Source organism: Pseudorasbora parva, chromosome 6 (genome assembly GCF_024679245.1).
Source record: "Pseudorasbora parva isolate DD20220531a chromosome 6, ASM2467924v1, whole genome shotgun sequence".
Lineage (NCBI taxonomy): Eukaryota > Metazoa > Chordata > Actinopteri > Cypriniformes > Gobionidae > Pseudorasbora > Pseudorasbora parva.
The window spans coordinates 34295897-34318122 of record NC_090177.1 but is presented as its reverse complement, the minus strand read 5'-3'; the positions used below and the strand labels follow the sequence as shown (position 1 = coordinate 34318122).

The 22226-nt window shown below is 37.5% G+C and overlaps 2 protein-coding genes across 6 annotated transcripts in view; both read left to right on the top strand.

Moving 5' to 3' along the window:
• The window catches only part of uckl1b (uridine-cytidine kinase 1-like 1b), a 41507-nt gene extending 29929 nt beyond the window's left edge, over positions 1-11578 (top strand). For all 4 annotated transcript variants that reach the window (XM_067446763.1, XM_067446764.1, XM_067446765.1 and 1 more), the window contains exons 9-15: positions 2082-2180; positions 3619-3712; positions 4101-4163; positions 4267-4389; positions 8012-8119; positions 8548-8704; positions 10123-11578. In XM_067446763.1, coding sequence (XP_067302864.1) covers positions 2082-2180; positions 3619-3712; positions 4101-4163; positions 4267-4389; positions 8012-8119; positions 8548-8704; positions 10123-10202 — 724 coding nt within the window. In that variant the 3' untranslated portion in view covers positions 10203-11578. The remainder of the gene's footprint in view (positions 1-2081; positions 2181-3618; positions 3713-4100; positions 4164-4266; positions 4390-8011; positions 8120-8547; positions 8705-10122) is intronic.
• Positions 11579-21039: 9461 nt separating this feature from the next.
• The window catches only part of zbtb46 (zinc finger and BTB domain containing 46), a 129055-nt gene continuing 127868 nt past the window's right edge, over positions 21040-22226 (top strand). The window contains exon 1 of one of the 2 annotated variants that reach the window (XM_067446758.1): positions 21040-21313. In XM_067446758.1, the coding sequence (XP_067302859.1) occupies positions 21310-21313 (4 nt within the window). In that variant the 5' untranslated portion in view covers positions 21040-21309. The remainder of the gene's footprint in view (positions 21314-22226) is intronic. The other variant, XM_067446761.1, reaches the window with a different exon arrangement.

The following is a 22226-nucleotide window of genomic DNA, read 5'->3' as shown; positions in this document are numbered from 1 at the left end:
TATCAAAGACTGCATATTGGCATATAAGTGTATTAATGGAGCAGTTAATTTAAATGTGAAACCATTACATTAATTTTCTGCATGATTTGTTGACAGGATGCAGTCTTTGACACAACTGCTTGTGAAATTGAATCATAGGATACTCCCAATGAACACTGACCTACCCAGAGCTCATAAAGCTTTCTAACAAAAGGGATTAAAGGCACAATATGTAAGATTTTTGGATTAAAATATCCAAAATCCACTAGAACGATATTATATATTTTGTTGACTTCTGATACTTGCATTATCCCAATTATTTCCAAGAATGTTTAAGTCCAGAGAAATAGTTTTAACCAGGACACAGAGTGTGTCCGTGCGTCGCCTATCAATGACATCATACCTGTGTTACCCTCGATTTACCGTGTTTTACCATGTCTAATATCGCTCTAGCTCACTGCAGTGTGAACAAGTCTCATAGTAGCCGCAGAGCGAACACACAGAGTAGCATTATAACATAACTTTCAACACACTCAGATGTATCTAATATAATAAAGCGGACGCGGCAACTGTGGTATAATAAAAGCTCTGCGAAAATCCAGGCATCATCAAGCTACGCCTTTGTTTTGCATAAGCGACAAAATTACATATTGTGGCTTTAAAGGAATAGGGCTTATTCAACTTCTTTCCTACATTTAGATATGTGGGAAAATGCATGTCTGACAGTGCATGCATTGTTTTAGTTTAGCAGGGTCGTCGCTAGCTTAGCATAATGAATGGAATCCTATGTTGCCAGCTAGCATGCCCCGAGTAAAAGTGATCCAAAAAAACTAAAACCTACCTAATTACTTCTTTTGGCCTGCATATTCACAACGAGTACAAATAGCGATGCAGATTAAGACTAGGCGATTTCCTAGGCAGATATTGACTTATATTATGGGGAAGCACAGCAGAGATATCACGGCTCTTATCCTCACGTCCTCTGGCTGTTGAGCGATCACAATGTGTTGCGTGATATCTCTGCGCCCAAGTAGCAGTGCTTCGCCTGTGCTTCCCCATAATATAGTCCGAAGTCATTATCTGCCTAGGAAATCTAGTCTCAATCTGCATCGCTATTTGTACTCCTTGTGAATATGCAGCCCACAAGAAGGAATTAGGTGTTTATGGATAAATTGTTCTCGGGACATGCTAGCTGGCAACATAGGATTCCATTCGTTATGCTAAGCTAAGCTAGCGGCGACCCTGCTAAACTAAAACAATGCATGCACTGAGACAAAAATGCATTTGCCCACATATCTAAATGTAGGAAAGAAGATGAATAAGCCCTATTTCTAAAAACGGTGGAGTGTTCCTTTAAGAACTAGGTGATGTAAGAGTGTACAGTGGCTTCAAAAAGGATTTGAACACCCAATCCATGTGTGTTTTTGAAAAGAAGTATATGCTCACCAAAAATGCATTTATTTAACCGACAATACAGTGAAAACAGTAAAATTGTGAAATATTAAAAAATATATATTGTGATCAAAGCTGAATTGTCAGCATCATTACTCCAGTCTTCAGTGTCACATGATCCTTCTAATATGATGATCTTATTATGAGGAAATATTTCTTATTATTAGCAATGTTGAAAAAAGTTATAATGCTTAAAAAAATTTTTTGAACTGATTGCTTGAAAAAAAAATCATACCTACCTCAAACTTTTGAACGATAGTGTATCAAACAACAAAAACAACAGCAAATTTGACAAAACCTTTCAAAAAGACATCCTTTCGAAGGTAAGACGGATACATTGGTCAGACTTTTTGGGGCCACTATAGAGCCGTATTATTTATGATGAAACAAACTCATAAATGGGTCAGCTTTTTCATTTGGAGGTTGTCCTTTGGTTTTCTATGTTTATAATAATTGCTTTTTGCTTCTAATTCCTCGCTTTACGCTCTCCTCTAACATGAATGTATTGTTTGAATGATCAGCGTTTGGGTGACGCTAGTGACTAGTGTGTGAGCACGTGTGTCTGTCTGCCCGTGTTGTGTGTGATGAACATGCAGTGCTGTAAATGCCACCATGCTGACGGCTTCCTCTCTGTCTCTTGATGGTAACAGGGCGGCACTAGCGTCGGCCCATCAGGCGCAGCCCCTTCCACAGACTCTCAGTGTTCTGGAGAGCACACCGCAGGTCCGCGGCATGCACACCATCATCAGGTCAGACACACACTCACGACTTTGCTGTGACGCGTGGGAAGCGCACTGCTGCGGCAGAGTATGCATTGTGTAAAACTCAGCGATACTTAGAGCATCCTGACTAACTGGCACATGTGCCTAGAAAGACCTAATGAAAAACATCTACAGAATGATAGCGTTTGGTTGATATTTATTTGAGATGAACTGTGTGCTAGTGCAGTCGTTTTGTTTCTTTCTATTCTAGTTTTGCTTCAGAACCCAGATTTCACATTAAATATTCATGTGATGACCCAACACAGTACTACAATGTGTATTGTACAAAAGTAGAAACTGCCCAACGGCACGCTGAATTATAAACATGACGGGCTGAGTGGGAAAATGTAGTTTTGCAAATATGAACAACAGCAGAAGGTTGATTGTTTGTTTTGTTTAGGTTTTTATATATGTGTGTGTGTGTGTGTGTGTGTGTGTGTGTGTGTGTGTGTGTGTGTGTGTGTTTGTGTTTGTGTGTGTGTGTGTGTGTGTGTGTGTGTGTGTGTGTGTGTGTGTGTGTGTGTGTGTGTGTGTGTGTGTGTGTGTGTGTGTGTGTGTGTGTGTCCTTGTTTATATTACATTGTGGGGACCAAATGTCCCCTTAAGGATTGTAAAACCTATGATCGCCTACATTGTGGAACCAGCCAGCGGTCCCCATAATGTAAATGGTTTCATAAACATATTTTTATAATTATGTTTTTTTTGAAAATGTAAAAAGTGTTTGCTATTACTAGAGTGCTGTCATCCTTAAAGAACCGGTACTAATAAAATTTCAAATTGTTCGGTTTTTAATAGCAGGGTATGGCTATCACGATAACTTTGTAGTATAGGTATATCTTGCAACACACACACACACACACACACACACACACACACACACACACACATACATACATACTCATATGTTGTATACAAAAAATTGTTACATGCAATTAATCAATTTGACAGCTACTTTTTCATATTTTTTAGTTTTTCAAAAAGTTTTTTTTAGTTTTTTTTCTGTATGTTTTTAGACCTGTGAACATTTTTTGTGGGAACTGTCTCTCCTCATACTCTCATCAACTACCAATATCAAGAAGCTGAAACCAGTGGCTGGAATTTATTCATTTCGAAAGTTTCTTCATTGCTTTCATCCATGCCACAAACTGTGTGTGGTTGTGCCAGGCTATACATAACCTAACGGCTATTGCATATTAAAAAAGGGCAAGGCCTACAGTATGTCCCGTCTAACTGGCGGTTAGGAAAATTGCCTTGTACCATCTATTTTATGTCTTAAATCTGTCTGATTAACCATGTTGGATCATGATACACAATGAAACTGTGACATAATAATACATAAATACATATTGTGTAAAATGTTTTGAATGAAAGGTTACAAAGGATAACCATGCAAACGCACTTTTTGTCATAAATGCTTGTGTTGCAGAAATAAAGAGACCAGTCGAGACGAGTTCATCTTCTACTCCAAGAGGTTAATGCGGCTCCTCATCGAGAGAGCGCTGTCCTTCCTTCCATCTCAGGTGAGAAAACAGTTATAGAGTGAGCGAAGAAGGAGGGATTGCTGGGGAATTTTTAGATCAACCTAGTAATGGCACGCAAACGGATTTGAGCTCGTCTTGAACATGGAAACTTAGCTTACTTGTCCACCGCAGTGGAAATTCAGACTAACAAACACAACATGAGAGAAATCGGATTATCAACGAGCAGCAGCAGCAGCAGCAGCAGCGACACATTGACCTTTACACTTAAAACACTCACTGGAGAACTGCAGTAAGCTAGTGAGCTTCATCATGTTGCCGCTGACATTTTACTGTGGCTTTTAATCAGAGAGGGCGATCAGTTTAGCTACATCTGATATGCTTGGACAAAAACGACTTGACGCTTCTGTTTGCCTGTTATCTGCTGCAGGTCCACATTGTTCAGACCCCACAAGGAGAGGATTACGAGGGCAGAACCTTCCATGGGAAGAGGGTAAGAAAACAATGTGCCTCTAGATGCATTGAAATGCCTGTTCGGGCGATCTCTTTGCAGGGCAGCCTAAAGGAAATCACGGCCGTTTCTGTATTTTGAGCAGATTACGGGTGTGTCGATTCTCAGGGCGGGAGAGACCATGGAGCCCGCGCTTAGAGCTGTGTGCAAAGACGTGCGCATTGGCAAAATCCTCATCCAGACCAATCAGGACACAGGAGAGCCTGAGGTACCGCCCCTTTCTGCTGTTACTACCTTTTAAACCAAACAATTACACAAATCAGATCAAATGAGCATGATGAAATCGATTTTTTTTCAGTGTCCATAAAGGGAGCTACACATTTTGTGAGCCCTAGATGTATGCAGCAGTTGAAAAGCATTTCCGTGATACAGTATTTTGTGTCAGTATACAATTTAATAGGCGTTTTATCATTTTTGTCTCTATTTTGCCTCCTTAAAGTGTAGTGTGTTTAACTCTTAGCCGGTGGGTTGCACTAATAAGGATTAAGTTAAGCAAAGTTTAGAGCTAATCGAGGATTTATTATTTATTGATCTGGGTTTTATTTTAAATCGAGTTGTTGTTGCTAAACACAGACTTAACCATCCATTCATTTTCTCCGCCATGATGGATTCACCATTGCAAGGTCCATTTCCTCCTTTATTGACCACCAGAAACTCTTTCTTTGACATAAGCATCTCTCATTGGTAAAGGAAATAAGCGCGCAAAATGTCAGCTGACTGATCAATTGCGGCAGCGCATGCGGATTTCATAAGCCTGGTAATAATTATTTGCCGATACATGCTAACAATATTACTCTCTTCTTTTCTGTCCGGCACCTAAGTGCACCGAGATGAATCGGTGGCATGCGTAAGCTTACGGGCCACCACGACCCTCACACTCTCTGCTTTTAGTTCTCATTTTTATTTGTAATAAACACCTCTCTGAGACTTGACCCACTGTTTCAGACACATTTGAATTTGATTTAAACTTAGACTCTTCACCTTTAAGCTAATCTATCTTAAATATAAAGTAAATCGGGGATCAAAAATAATGGTTTGAATGTAAACCTGCTTATTTTGAATAAGGTTGAAAGGTTGGTGCAACATAAACTTTGATTTATTTAGTGCAACCCACTCTTCTTCTTCTTCTTTTAAAACTTAAATAAGAAAGCATTGTTTCTTATTTGTTATTGCTTGGCCTGTCAGTCAGTTAAAATAAATCATTTAAAACATGCTTAATCTCAATAGTTAATATATTCAGTTTGAGGGAAGAAGAACTGTGACATTATTGGTTGATTTGTGGATTATGTGCGCATATATAAACGCAGTGAACAGAGGTATATATCTGCAGCAGTGCTCTAGTCTCACCCGCTTCTTTCTGATGTGATACAATATTTATTTTTATTTCCAACCTTGATATATCGTCAACTTCCTGACAGTACGGATACGTGTTCTGAGAAATCACACCCGTGTTAAACATTTAAATAATCACATGCACATGTTCATTTTGACAGCCTGGTATTTTTTGTTTATTACATTTTATGCATCTATTTAATTGGTTAATTTGTTTAAACGCATTGCTGTTTAAGTTTTACACAAACAGGCCAATCTCACAAAACCTTTGTCTGGGTCATATTTCACACCTAATCATAAGAAGAATTTTTTTTTTATATTTTGCTTAAGTGAAAATGAAGACTTTTTTTAAAAAGTGCATTAAAGGGTTAGTTCACCCAAAAATGAAAATTCTCTCATTAATTCCTCACCCTCATGTCGTTCGACACCCGTAAGACCTCCGTTCATCTTCAGACACAGATGAGGATATTAGTGTTGAAATCCGACGGCTCAGAAAGGCCTTCATTGACACCAATGTCATTTCCTCTCTCAAGACCCATAAAGGCACTAGAGACGTCGTTACAAAGCCCATCTCACTACAGTGGCTCTACAGTCATTTTATGAGGTGACGAGAATAGTTCTTGAGCGCAAAAAAACTAAATAACTTATATAGTGATGGGCTGATTTCAAAACAAAGCTTTGAATGGTTATGAATCAGCGAATCGATTCAGGACTTCGGATCGCCAAAGTCACGATTTTAGCAGTTTAGTGGTTTGACAAGAGATGGATCAATACGCTGATTCATAACCATTCGAAACTTTGTTTTGAAATCGGCCATCACTATCAGGGCCGGCTCTAGCTCTTTGGTTGCCCTAGGCGAGATGGAGTTTTGCGCCCCCCGCCCCACTCACTTTTATCGTCTCTAATTCAGCACGTCTGTTTATCTAGGCCTACCCCTAACCGAGAAGCACTTATTATTAAACACGTTAGATGCTTTATTTCCACTTTTACAATATTTTCTCACTTTTTATTGAAAATAAATGTCTTTCCGATCTGATATGTGATGGGAAAAGGGAATAGAGCGAGTGTGGCAAAAGACGGATTCGAACCTCTGATCAATTTGCGTCAATACTTGATGACATGCGCCTTACCCCTACACTACAGCCACTGTAGAGAGTACCGTGATTTCCGTAATTTTGTCTATCCCAATCAATCTTTAAGTTGCCTAACACAGCATATTTGTGTTTAATGTAAATAATATGGCATCTATCATTACTCCGGTAAAAAACAAAAAACAAAAAAAAACGAGAGGCCCCACTTTTTATTTGCTTCCGACGCCCATGTAGAGAGCGTTTGTACTTTTCATAACTAGCATGCAGACGTTATCCATATTTATAATGAACTGGACTTTTGATATTTAAATGACATCCATGTAGGTTATTGTACATTATTGTCAGTGAAGTTATGTTTGCAATACATAGTAATACGTAGAAAACCAGCAAGTCATAGCTTAGTGACAATATTAATAATATTTATAAAATAAATATTAGTTGATAATATTGATAATACTAAGTAAATTTTTTTGTTTGACAACTTATTGGCTGAGATGAGAAGACTAACCTCTATACTGGGCTTTCTTTCTTTCTTTCTTTCTTTCTTTCTTTCTTTCTTTCTTTCCTTCTTTCTTTCTTTCCTTCCATCCCTGTGCATCCACGGGTTTAGACGCCTCATTTTTGATGAACGTGCAAGATGAGCACTTGCCTGACCTAACGCCTTAACTAATAATCAATAATCACCATCAATTCAATCTAATAATCAGGTTGATAAGTAATTAAATGTGTTGTTGAGGGGGCGCCCTATGATGATCATGTTTAATAAACATTATGTTGTATTTCGCTTGTTCCGATTCTATGCTTAATGGGAAGTAATGGGCGGCACTCGCGCCCCTAACACAATTGTCGCCCTAGGCAACCGCCTAGCTCGCCTATAGCAAACACCGGCCCTGATCACTATATAAGTCGTTATTTCATTTTTTTGTGTACAAAAACTATTCTCGTTGCTTCATAAAATGACTGTAGAGCCACTGTAGTGAGATGGGCTTTGTAACGACGTCTTTAGTGCCTTTATGGGTCTTGAGAGAGGAAATGACATTGGTGTCAATGAAGGCCTTTCTGAGCCGTCGGATTCAACACTAATATCTTCATTTGTGTCTGAAGATGAACGGAGGTCTTGACGGGTGTCGAACGACATGAGGGTGAGGAATTAATGAGAAAATTATCATGTTTGGGTGAACTAACCCTTTAAGGATGACAGGTTGTAACACCATGTCTTCATTCATTTTGCACAATATCATATAGAATACGTATCATTTTAAAAAAGGCACTTTAATCAAAATAACTGCATGTACTCGCTGCCGATTTGTTTATACATATTCTATTTTATGTATTTATTAATTCGATTGATTTACTCTTGTAAACGTATTGCTGCATGATTAAGTTGTCTTTTATGTTTTTATCCAGCTGCACTACTTGCGTCTACCCAAAGACATCGGCGAAGATCATGTGATCCTGATGGACTGCACTGTGTCCACTGGGGCGGCAGCCATGATGGCCATCAGAGTATTGCTTGTAAGACTTATTTGAGCTCTTTCTCTCACACACAGTCTAATGGAACTGATGTGTGCAATGGCACAGGCACACACGCCTACTCGAGCACCAGATGAAGAGCGGCCCAGTTTGTTTGTCTCTGAGTGTAGGCGTAGCAGTGAAACCTCACTATCTGACAGCGGCCGTAGAGCGTGACAAAACTTCACACATTATCACATTAATTCTACAGTTGATCCGAGGCTGAGCTGCTGTATTTATCAGTTGTCCGATGGCCGTTTTTGGCCCGGCGGAAGTTTAAACGAATAAACTTCTCTTAGAGCACACTTCTCATGCGCTCACCAGTTTGTTTTAAATATGGTTGGTCTACTAAGCTCCACGAGAGAAAATCCTCCACATCTAAAATGATGTATTACTGTGTTTATTGTAAATGAATGTCTGTGTGTGTGCAGGATCATGACGTTCAGGAGGAGAAGATCCTGCTGGTGTCTCTGCTCATGGCGGAGATGGGTGTGCATTCCGTGGCCTACGCCTTCCCTCAGGTCCAAATCATCACCACCGCCGTCGACAAGAAGGTCAATGACCTCTTCCACATCATCCCCGGCATAGGTGAGACATTGCTTTATTACGTTTATTTGATTGACTCCTCAAGGCCTTTTTCCCTTTACGACCGCAAGATCTCACAAAACCAGCCGTATTTCTCCCTAAATCGTTAGAAAAAATAAACTATACTTGCTTAGAGGAAAAGGAAGACTTCTTTAAGGACCATTAAGGTTTTTTTGCAATGTGACTAATAATTTTTCATAACTCATGATATTATTAGAGATTAATTGGGGTCAGTAATATTCGACTAATTCATTCATTTATTAAAAAATATATAATATTTTTCTATTTCAAAAGTGACAGGAAAGATATTTATAATGCAAAAGATATCTGTTCTATATAAATGTATATAATGTTTTCTATATTATGTACATACGTGTGTGTGTGTGTGTGTGTGTGTGTGTGTGTGTGTGTGTGTGTGTGTGTGTGTGTGTGTGTGTGTGTGTGTGTGTGTGTGTGTGTGTGTGTGTGTGTGTGTATGTATGTATGTCACGGACACTACGTCCTTATTTATTTTTTTACAGTCTGTGGTTTCGTCACTCTGAAGTGTCAGTCATAGTACTATATAGTTATATATGCGTTATACACACTATAGCAAAATCTGTAACAATTGATATTTTATACCATGGTAACACAAACAATCGTATTGAGAGGATGGTAAATCAGGGAAACAAAATAACAGGGAGGAAGCAGATGACTATGGTTCAGTTATACCATAGACAGGCTTTGGGTAAAGCCGAGAACATTTTGTTAGATGATTGTCATCCTTTGTATTCTGAGTTTCATCTTCTCCCGTCTGGTAGCCGGTTTAGAACTCCGCTGAGTAAAACAAATCGGTTTAAAAATTCATTCGCTCAGCTGTAAGTTTTTAAATTCTTGGTAAATGTATTTATTGTGTACTTTTATTTTTCCTTTTTCATGTATGTGTGTGTGTAACACTGTTTTTATGTGTATGCCTGTTTTCTGCAACAAAATTGCCTTCGAGAAATGAATAAAGACTGAACTGAACTGAACAATATCGTCATACCGCGCATCCCTAATGTGAACTATCATGAATATGAACATTTTTACTAAGTAACATTTAATTAAGGTTAATAAATAACAAATCAAATCAGATATTTTGCTTCTTGTTAGTTAATGTCTAATCTAATTAGAATGAAAATAATACAAATTGTTGAATAATAGTTACAACTCATAAGTATCTAGACAGTAATGGAAATTGTGTTCAATTGTCATGAAATAAGTGACTAGCAAAAAATCTTAATAGTCCAAACATCATAAAATAAAAGTCACTTGCAAACTTTTTTTCCCCACAACAAATTTATTGAATTTTTCTTATTGAACTTCTTTGTTGATTTGGGGGTTAAAATGTCAAATGTGAGTACTACTATTATTAATATTATTGTGTGTCTGTGTCTGTCCAGGAAATTTTGGGGATCGTTATTTTGGCACGGACGCCCCTCCGGACTGGAGCGATGATGACATGGATGAGCCAAGCTGCTGAGTCTCTCCCTCCTCACCCGCTGGACTCGCATCGGTGACGCCAGTCTGATAATCATGTCCGATATCTGTACATTATAAAATATTTTTATACTTTTTTGCACTCCCCAAACGGAAATGCCTGTATTTGTGAAGGTTTTTATTTATGAAGGGTCATGTAGTTGTTTCTATGTAAGTTATTTACTATGGTTTAAAGTGTGTAGTGTCTGATTCTGAAGCTCATGCTGTTGATCTATGCCTTACGTGAATCTGCTGTTCTGGTGTTTTCGGCATGTGAACTCTCTTCAGCGAACACAATATGTCTGCCCGTCGTGGCATACAGCAGTCAAGCTTTCTGAGAGTAAAATAAAGACTCGATGCGCTGCCGTGCTACACTTAGACAGTGAGTTTCTTTGAAGGACCACTTCATCGGAAAAAATGTGTGGGCGTTGCTTTGTTTTAATCTTTCCTTTCTGTCTCGCTTTACCTGCAGTCGGCTGCTGACCAAACCACAGGCTGTTAACAGATTACACTTTCACAACTGCATTCTATACTATGGCTCGGGCTTTAAAACGTAACATTTTTCTCAAATATTGAACACAAATTAGAGTTTGTTTAGATATGACGTAAAGCTCAATTAAAGGGTTGAAGCTGTGGGGCTCATTCGATTAAACACACACGCATGAGCGAACCGCTCCTGTCTAATCGGCAGTCGTTGATTTCTAGGTAATTTTAAAGTTTCGTTTTAGTGAGGAAAAAAAATGCTATGAACAACTTACATGTTTCTTGCATCTGTCCAGTGAGTCTATAGCCGCCTTTACCATATATGGCTCAGATCTGCTTGATGTTCACTCAAAAACATACAGGACGTACAAGAGCAAAAACTAGCCCACAGGAAGCGTTGGTGTTTGGCCTCAAATTTAGGCTCAATTGTGTTTGGTTTAATCATTTTACCCCACTGAGCACTTTGAGAAAGTACCTAGCCTGAAGAAATGATTTCATAAAAAAAAAAAAAAAAAAGGTTGTGCGTGTTGTTTGTTTATTTACATATTATATTTGAAGTTAACCAAAGGTTGCAAAATACTAAACACTCAAAATAGGGAAAAAACAACAATATTGATTTAATATTAAAGCACTGAGATCTGCAGTGATGATGTCAAGGCTTACTGAATGTATATGTGACTTTTGTCCCGCAACAGGAGTGAAAGTCTATGATTTGTTATTTATTTTATTGCTTTGTCATTGCACACTTTCTGAAATACTTGATTTTGAATTGTCAGTCAGATATTTGTGTAACAACTGCTAAACTGTGTAATTGGCCCTTTGCCCTAGCAGCGGATGTCAGAAGTTTCTCTTATCCGCAAGTCTGTCACCTTGCATAATAAATTCATTTAAACTCAAGTCAATGTTTCATGTCCATTTTATTGAATTATTTAGTGAACTGCATTGTAATAATTGTGATGTGATCATGACTGACTGTACTATACTTGTATAGGTGTTATATTTGTGTATTGTATATGTAAAGATTTCTGTTAGTATTTTAATCGGAAAGAAAAGATGTTTTTGTTTTTTGCAAGAAATTAATATTTTATTCAACAAGGAGGCATTAAATCGACTAAAAGTCAAAAAAGTGACAGTAAATACATTTTATAATGTTACAACCAGTGTTGGGGGTAATGCATTACAAGTAACTTGAGTTACCTGATTACTTTTCCAAGTAACTAAAGTAATTACTTTTAAAACGTACAACGGTTAGGACTATTTTTTCAAAACATTAACGCAAGCTACTTTTTCACATTTATTAGACTGACAGCTCTCCTGTCCCCATGTTGAAAGAAATCGAGAGCAAGCAGAGGCGTTGTGTGTAAACATGTTATTGTGGTCTAGACTAAATGTGAGCCTTTATTAATCTCACTTGCACCTCAAAATGAATCAAATCAGTCAAATGCGAAATCAGAATACTATGCAAACCTCCAATAATTAAATCTTAAATAAAGCTAATATTGTTATGCGTTTAATCTCACTTTATTGACCAATGTACTTGCTGCTGACCTTCGATGATTCAGTTAAACCATGAGCAAAAATATGTTGTGTTAAACTTTCTCCTCCTCCGTTCTATTCTTCCGAACGGCAGCACAGCTGGACGATTAGTTTGAGCTGCACCCTCTACTGCACACGTGTGAATTTACATTTCTCAAAAATATATTTATATTGCTCAAAAATATAACTATTTGTTATAAAAAACAAAAAAGCCTAGCCCAGGTGAGAAAAAGTAACGTGTAACATTACTTTATAATATTGTAATGCAATATTAGCAATTTTGCAATAAAAATAAGCAATATTGTAATGCATTTCTTTGCAAAGAAACTTTTCCTGAGACTGGTTACAACAGATTTCCATTTCAAACTTTCTATTCACTAAAGAGATTCCTGAAAGAAAAGAAAAAACTTACAAATATAAAATAGCACAACTGTTTTCAGCGTTGATGATAATATGAAATGCTTCTTAGCATCAAATCATATCAGAAAGATTTCTGAAGGATCATGACACTGAAGGCTGGAGTAATGATGCTGAAAACTCAGCTTAGATCGCAGGAATAAATTGCATTTTAAAATATTCAAGTTATTTTACAAACCCGATTCCAAAAAAGTTGGAACACTGTACAAATTGTGAATAAAAGTAATGCATAAACTTATTATATAATAATAATCAATATAATAATTATAATATAATAATCACAATAGAATATAGACAACATATCAAATGTTGAAAGTGAGACATTTTGAAATATTGGCTCATTTTGGATTTCATGAGAGCTACACATTCCAAACAAGTTGGGACAGCTAGCAAAAAGAGGCAGGAAAAGTTAAATGTACATATAAGGAACAGCTGGAGGACCAATTTGCGCCTTATTAGGTCAATTGGCAACATGATTGGGTATAAAAGAGCCTCTCAGAGTGGCAGTGTCTCTCAGAAATCAAGATGGGCAGAGGATCACCAATTCCCCCAATGCTGCAGCGAAAAATTGTGAAGCAATATCAGAAAGGAGCTTCTCAGAGAAAAATTCCAAAGAGTTTGAAGTTATCATCATCTACAGTGCATAATATCATCCATATTCAGAGAATCTGGAACAATCTCGTAAGGGTCAAGGCTGGAAAACCATACTGGATGCCCGTGATCTTCGGGCCCTTAGACGGCACTGCATCACATACAGGAATGCTACTGTAATGGAAATTACAACATGGGCTCAGGAATACTCACCAGAAAACATTGTCGTGAACACAATCCACCGTGTCATTCGCAGTTGCCGCATGAAACTCTATAGGTCAAAAAAGAAGCCATATTTAAACATGATCCAGAAGCACAGGCATTTTCTCTGGGCCAAGGCTCATTTAAAATGGACTGCGGCAAAGTTGAAAACTGTTCTGTGGTCAGACGAATCAAAATTTGAAGTTCTTTTTGGAAAACTGGGATGCCATGTCATCCGGACTAAAGAGGACAAGGACAACCCAAGTTGTTATCAGTGCTCAGTTCAGAAGTCTGCATCTCTGATGGTATAGAGTCTCATGAGTGTGTGTGGCCTGGGCAGCTTACACATCTGGAAAGGCACCATCAGTGCTGAAAGGTATATCCAAGTTCTAGAACAACATATGCTACCATCCAGACGTCGTCTCTTTCAGGGAAGACCTTGCATTTTCCAACATGACAATGCCAGACCACATACTGCATCAATTACAACATCATGGCTGTGTAGAAGAAGGATCCGGGTACTGCCTGCAGTCCAGATCTTTCACCCATAGAAAACATCTGGCACATCATAAAGAGGAAGATGCGACAAAGAAGACTTTAGACAGTTGACTAGAAGCCTGTGTTAGACAAGAACAGACAACATTCCTATTCCTAAACTTGAGCAACTTGTCTCAACATCTGATAAAGAAGAGGAGATGCCACACAGTGGTAAACATGGCCGTGTCCCAACTTTTTTTGAGATGTGCTGATGCCATGAAATTTAAAATCAACTTATTTTCCCTTTAAAATTATACATTTTCTCAGTTTTGCATTCTGTTTTTATCCACAATTTGTACAGTGTCCCAACATTTTTGGAATCTGGTTTGTAAATTTTAGTTTCTTTCTGTATTTTTGATTAAATAAATGCAGCCTTGGTGAGTAGAAGAAACTTACCGACCCCAAAACCTGTCCATGCTTGTAAAGAAAAGAAAGTTCCAGAATTAAACTTTTTCTCACAATCTATTATGTATAGAATTTGCCTAATTTTTGTAACCGAGACAGCGGGATTGAAACTCATTCATGTCTCAAACACACAGGAAGGATGCTGTGGTTGTCCTCTCGATGTGGAAACTAACCTAGCAATCTTTCATCAGTTTCCATAATTAACTCCACTCTATTATAGCTGAGAGTCAACACTATAACATTAACCAACTAATGAGCCAACTGCACTAAAAATCAGCTGACCTTCTAGATCAACACACAGCATGTAATTAGCCTTCAGCGAAAGTGTCTTCTGCAAACTGGGGACATTTGTATCTTTTACAGTGTATTTAAGTGACTAATGCAGCTTTTGGTTAATATGACTCATAATTAGCTACAACCAGCCTGGTCAAAATGAGAAAGCAGAAGCAAAAGTTCATGTTTAGGAACACTCTGCCTCTTTCCTTGACGGCAGAAAAACTATATTCTTGCTCTCCCTCTGTCATAAAACAATCACCACGTCATAAGAGCATTCAAAAAGAAGCGGTAGAGATGAATGAAGCGTGCTCTAGTGGCCCTCAATATTGAGATGTCATGGAAAGTTTACCACAAGCTTGTTCATAGTGACAAACAGGAAGGAGGCGCTTTGCTGGTGTGTGGCAGCTCTATAGCATCTCCAGCAGTGAGCAAAGGCCCTTTAGGTCACAGGAGAGCATGAGTGTGACGGTCCAGCTTCTTTAGAGGTGGAGAAGATGACGAGGTTGAAGGCCTCTCTCACTGTGGACCAACTGCGAGCAAATGAACGTCTGTGGAGGTAAGGCAGCAGAGGTGAGTGTTATGCACAGCTGCATTTAAGTCAATGACAAATGACAAATCCAGGACTTTTTTTTATAGCCTTGAGACGATGTGTGAGCACAGATATTTAGGTTTGTAGTTTTCGACGAGGATTTCGTGTTTGTGAACGTCGTCCTGGTATCAAAAGGGATGGTAGGAGCGATGTTTTATGAGGCTTTTGGTATAGACGGATCCTAGAAAGAGACTGAAGCTGTGGGACGGTGTTGTTCTGTGAAGCCACGAGGCCATTGCCGTCACAGAGAGAGAATTATAACATCTGACCAAGTTGTCTTTGTTTTAGCTTCATAATAATGAACCGTTCAAATTGTGTTTGTATGTAGCTTTATAGATTTTGGTAACACTTTATTTTACAGTGTCATTGTTGCACGTGTTACATGTAGTTACTGTAGTAATAACTATAAATTATGCATAATTACAAGCAACAAATCCTACTCCTAACCCTATAGTAAGTTACTTAATATCACTCAGTACTTAAATACATAATTACGCTAACACCGACACCTAAAAAATAAAGTAACCTAGATTTTATTGATGCTGCAAGTTACAGTGAGCCTTTCAATGGCCATATCCAGCTAGAAAGGCGCGAAAGTTGGCAAATCATGATATAATATATAGCGTACAGTACTGCATGACAGAGTCAAATTTGCTTTTTTATTGAAAAAGGAGCATATATGAAGTTTTAATGGGGAACATTTTGTGTTAAAAGTTTGATTCTGAAAAGATCACAATCTCTAAAAATAGCTTTTGGATTATGGATCTATTATTATATATTGGCTAAATGGAAAAACTAGGAAATGTTTGACAAATATAATTCATATATATATATATATATATTCTATTTGATGTGAATGTGCTTTTCCGGCATTCATTTTCATTATTGGTTACACTTATTTATTTTAAGGTGTCATTGTTACAATGTAATGAAGTACTGAGTGAAAATAATATAACAACAGCATGTACTTAGGATGCTTGTAATTATGCATAATTTACTGTTGTTGTTTTTGTTGTTATTATCATGGGAATTACATGTAACACAGGTCATTTAAAATAAAGTGTTACCTCATCTGCTGTGTATGAAATTGATACAATGAAATTTTTTTGTCTATGGCAGGTCTAGATTTTCCTGATCAAACATTCCTTTTTTTCTTTCTTTCTTTTTTTTTTTTTTTTTTTTTTTTAGCTAGACGATGCAGGTAATCTGTGGTCGGTGTGAGCTGACCGTCATGAATGAGCAGTGCTTTTGAGGACTGTCCAACCTGAGAATGCTTGCGTTCTGGTCAATCTCAGGTTCGTCAGCCCATGAAAAACTGCCTCGCTGAAAACCACACGGGAACCGCTGGTCCTCCAGACCACCTCAATGCTGCACCTCCTCAAAATCACTGTTGCTTTTTAATTAATAATCATGTATTGTCTGTGTTGTGGCTTCAGGTGTTGTGTGTGTTATTTATTTCATAATTTTTTGATGGGTTAAAAGACCATCGTTTTATAACAACTTGGAATCAGTTCTACAGATTCACAAGATATTAGATAGGATGTTTTTGGATTCAAAAGACAAATTAATAAATCAGTTCAAAACCCAAACCAGGTGCAAGTGAAAGTTATTGGGTAAAGAAAAAGATTAAATTCCGTTTCACGACATGTTTAGTAATAATGTACAGCTATGATGTGTAAATGTGCAAACACTGATATGCGTGAAATCGCTGATAAAGATGTTTATTTTAAACTAAATCAATAGCATTTAAAATGCACATACCTTATATAACAGTATACAAATTATTATAATGCTTAGCGTTTTTAATTTAAAGCATTTTTAACCCTTTATCTTGCTTTAATAATTTTAAAGGACCAAATATAAAATTTTAAGCTCCAGCCATTGTAAAATACATATTAGTTGACCACTAATCTAAATATTGATGTATACCTTCTCAAGACGGCGGCTGCGGTTGTGTGTGTGTGTGTGTGTGTGTGTGTGTGTGTGTGTGTGTGTGTGTGTGTGTGTGTGTGTGTGTGTGTGTGTGTGTGTGTGTGTGTGTGTCGGTGCCATTTCCCAAAACCAAAACACAGTCTTCGCTTTCCATAAATTATGTAAGTCAGCTGGCATTATTTTTTTTACAGTATATTATATATATTCTATTAAAATAAATTATTTTATACTGCGATTGGTTTTTGTTGTTCTCCATAGTTGTCCTCAACAGGTTTTGTTACAATGAAATCAGAATGAACAATTAGTATTTTTTACAGAATGTTGCAGTGCTCATTATAAATGATTTATCCATTAATAAATGGATAAACTTTAGCTTAAACATAACTTTGATAATGTTGGAAAAGTGCAGTAAGCTAATTCTGAAAAACGCTGTCGAAAGCACTAAAACACACTTGTAGCCAATCAGCAGTAAGGGGCGTATACACTTATGAAGGGGGAGGTGCCTGTGTCACATATGTGCTTGTGAATTTAGGGGAGGGGCTACAAGATAGCGGTGCGACCGTTTTGGGTAGAGGCGTGTTTGTTCCTGTGATTTCAAATATCAACAGTGTCTCAGAAAACGCTTACTGCGCCTTTAATTAAAAACGTTTAACTTCCCCTCCCCCTCGAAACGCCGTCTGTTCGTTTCATGACGTGTGTCTCGGCGGAAGGTGGGACTAAATATCCTCCGCAACTGACTAAAAAATGCAATTCATATCTGCCTCCGTTTAGTTAGCTTAGCAACACCAAACCTTCTACGATTCAATCAATTCCTGACGACAGGAATTGATTGAATCACTCCAAACTAAGATATACTTAGTTTTTCACTCCAAACTAAGATATACGACACAATATACACAATAGGGAAGAAAAGCCTATCACAACTCCTGTTTCATGTCGACCTTAACCTGTCTTAGAATATCGAGAGAGCAAACATGCAATAATGAACCAGAAATGAACCCATAACCCACCAACACTGGTCTCCATTATGGTTGTAACACTTTTTTTTCTTTAGCACCTAAAATTACCCTCTTTTTTTACATGTCTGAAACTTTTGATGAAAAGTACCCGCATTTGCATACTACAAATGGCAACAATTTAAAGTTCTCCAAATATATCACAGACTTTGTGAGATGATGACAAATACAAATTGGTCCTTTGTTACAACCTAGACAACTACTGTGTTAGGTTGTAACACATACTGAGGTCATTTATAACAGGTAGACAAAAGGGTACTCCAAGTGATATGCCACAACAATAGTTTTATTTTAAATGAATGGCTGCAACAATAAAAGATGTGCGAATATGCCATATTGTGTGAACTTGCATGTCTGTATGTGCTCATTCATATGGGTGTAACATAAACATAGGCATTCTGTAGAATTATTAAAATCACACAAATGTTCTTAGTTGTATGTAAGTGGATGGTTGTTTCAAAAAACGTGTTACACCCCAGCCACTGCACCCATTGTTTAGCTAGCTATATATTTGCATGGTGCTTTGAAATGATCGGGGGGTTGAACATCATTCTTTACTAGAGAAACTACGCTTTGACCTGATATAACTCATACAACTTTGTCTACTAAACACATTTCTTACCTCAGAATTCTATTTTCTGCTGTAGCTTCAGGAGAGATAGCAACACAGACTGGAAAACCTCCATGTGGGATCGTAAAGGAAGCCAGCGGAAACTGAAACTGTCATATGACTCTTATCTTATCCGTGATTTGGGGAATTGGTAGTGTTACTCTCCCCGAGTTACAACTATACCCGGTCTCCCCACTGTAAATACGTCTCCGTATTCTTTCTGTGCTGAGTATCGTGAGTTGTGCAATGCTTCTCAAATACCCTTTATCTGCAATATTTTTGCTCAAATCCTTATGTGTGACTTAAGGCCACACAGTCTTAACAGCGATTGGTGTGGCAATCTGATAAGGAACGAGAGAGTGGGTCACTGGTTCAAAGGATTTAAACCTTCAACAAAAGACCTGAGCAGTGAAACAGCAATCCAGCTGACGCATGTTCCCCTTAAACAAGCTTAATTAAAGGAGCTTCCCGAGCGCTTTAAAACGCTTAATGCTATAGTTTTATGCACATTTTCACAAGCATTAATCTTAAGCCGCAAAGTCTGTTAGGTGTCAGGAATCAAATATTCAAGCTGTTTTCCACGCATACGGGGTGTGAAGAGTGACACGGAGGCAGTTATGGGGCAGTTTGCTGACACGCTTGACAAGACAATGTTTAATAAAAAACAGTGGACAAATAATTTAGCAAGAAAAAAAACACATTGGGAAAGTCATTGGAGATTTTTATTTGGGTTTCTGAGGGAGCCAGATTTTTGAAGGGATCACGTGTGTAATACTTAGATAAATAATTTGCTTAAGGTTTCAGAATGTTTTATAATCTGTTAACTCAGGTAGCGGATTGCAGATAACATAAAGCAGAACTTTGAGCACATGCGCCGCATCTGTTCTGCTCATAGACCGGTTCTGCTGTCTGCGTTTCTGCTCATGACACCTAACCTAATGCACCACTAGAGGGACCTCGTCCACGTGTGATGATTGAACTCATGATAACCAGTGAACAGCACTGCTACGATAAGAGGAAATTCACCAACATTTTATTATTATTATTTAAAAAATAAATAAAAATAATAATAATAAAAATATTTTTTTTCTTCCTGATTGAGGTTTTGCAATATTGTTACCTCTGAATATAAAGAAAACAAATGTGTGCACACTCCACAGTGAAGAGTACAGAGACCAATTTTGTGAAATCTAGGGAAATTTACCGGACTGATTTCTGGACTTAAACGGTTCATCGCAAAATATATAAAAATTCTGTCATTACATACCCTCATGTCATTCCAAACCCAAGACTTTTGTTCATCTGCAGAACAATCAAAATCCTGTCCCTCGTTTACAACTACCACTTTCAAGCCCCATGTGACTTAATGATTTAACATCAATTTTATGAAGCAATGCTTTGTTTGTGCATAATAATAATAATAATAATAATAATAATAATAGGCTAATAATTTACCACTTTATTTACAAAATATTAATCTTCAACGCGTGAGCACCACGTGTGCGTGAGAGCCCTGTGTAATTGGACAAAGCTCAGATTTCCTTGAAAATATCTTCATTTGTTCCTAAAATTAATGGGTTTGTCGGGAGCTTTTTATTAGTTTTTTTTATTTTGTTTATAGGCCTAACACAGTTTTTTTTTTTTTTTTTTTTTTTTTTTACACAAACGCATCGCTTCAAGGCTTTTATTAGTCATTTGGAGCACTTTTATAATGGATGGGTGGGATGGATGCACTTTCTGGCCTTCAAAGTCTCTCTATTTGCTGCCAAAATAAAAAAAACATTTGTAATTTTAGAAGTGAAATAAGATATTATCGTCTCTTCGTGAAGAGATTTTTATTTTTGATGAGGGCCCTAAAAAATTTAATAAAGCTTTAATCAACTTAAAATATAGGCCTGTAAAAGAGTGCGCAATTTGCCCCCAATAGCCTATATAAATGAGCTAAATATATATAAAAAAAAAACTCCTTTTATAAATAAAATTAAATAATATACGAAATATTAGAATAGAGTTGAGGCCGAGGGTAGTCAGCATTACTTTAAAGCTTTTATAAAAAAAAGACATGTAGGCATGTCTTTATTTAAATGGATAAATCCATAGACAGTAAAGGATATACCTGACAGAGTTTCCATAAACGCGAGAACCAAATGAAGGCGCAGTTTCTTCCTCTCCTGTGGGTGGCGCTGTCTGTGCAGAACGGAATCTATCTCGCGTGCGGTCACGGTGCGCGCCTGGTTCGATGACATGACTTTTGCTGCCTTCGCGTGCGGTCGGAAAGGTCCTACTTCCCACTTCTAAAGTCGTGAAATCTTACGTGGTCATCGGGTGAGAATTGAGAGGTTTAAGTGAGAGATCGTTCATGTCCAGTTTTTTTTAACTAGAAAACGATCATTCCGATTGCATTTAAAGTAAAAAAAAATGGCGGTCTGTTTTTCAATCGAAAACATTCAGAAGCCTTGGGCCTTGGAATATCTGAACCGTCACCATCGTTACGCTAAGAAAACATGACAAAATTGCCATGGGTGAGTAAATGACAGTTGTATTTTAAGCATTGTCACAAATTCTTTATTTGTTTTTTAGGGACATTGTAATTTGCATACTTAAAAATAAAATGTTTAGTTCATTAGGACTATATAGAGGTGTGTAAGGATACCCTCATGTCACGATTTGATACGTAGCCTACCCCGACACTGAACTAATACAATCATTGCATATAATAACAGGTTAACAAAAAAGACTATCGATTAAAATGCTTAATTTGGTATTACACTGGAGCTGGAAATAAATAGTCCTGGAGTTGGTGGTGGTAACTTAAAGGGTTCGTTTACCCAAAAAATGAAATGTATGTAATTAATGACTACTAAAGCCTAAGGTTGTTCCACACCCGTAAGACCGCTGTTCATCTCCGGAACATAGTTTGGACATGTAGTCCACTTTTTTTACTGTTGGCATTATGAGGACCCAGAAATATTCCCCCATTGCATAATTATACACTATATTCAACATGTATAATAGTTTAATGTAAAACTGACACTAAAACTCTGTGAACTTGATTTTTTTCTCACAGTAATTTTTATTTTTGGTGAACTATGCACAATTAAGATATTGATATTGTTGCATTTTTGTATGGTGGTATATTGTTACACCCCTAATATATACATATATGTCCTCTTTGAAGATAAATCCAGGCCCAATAACGACTCCCACATGCCAAGTGTTCTAATATTTTTGGCCACCAATATAACACACACACACACACACACACACACACACACACACACACACACACACACACACACACACACACACACACACACATGTTGGTCTATGTGGTTTACAGGGACTCTCCATAGGCGTAATGGTTTTTATACTGTACAAACCGTATTTTCTATCCCCTTACACTGCCCCTGCCCCTAAACCTACCCATCACAGGAA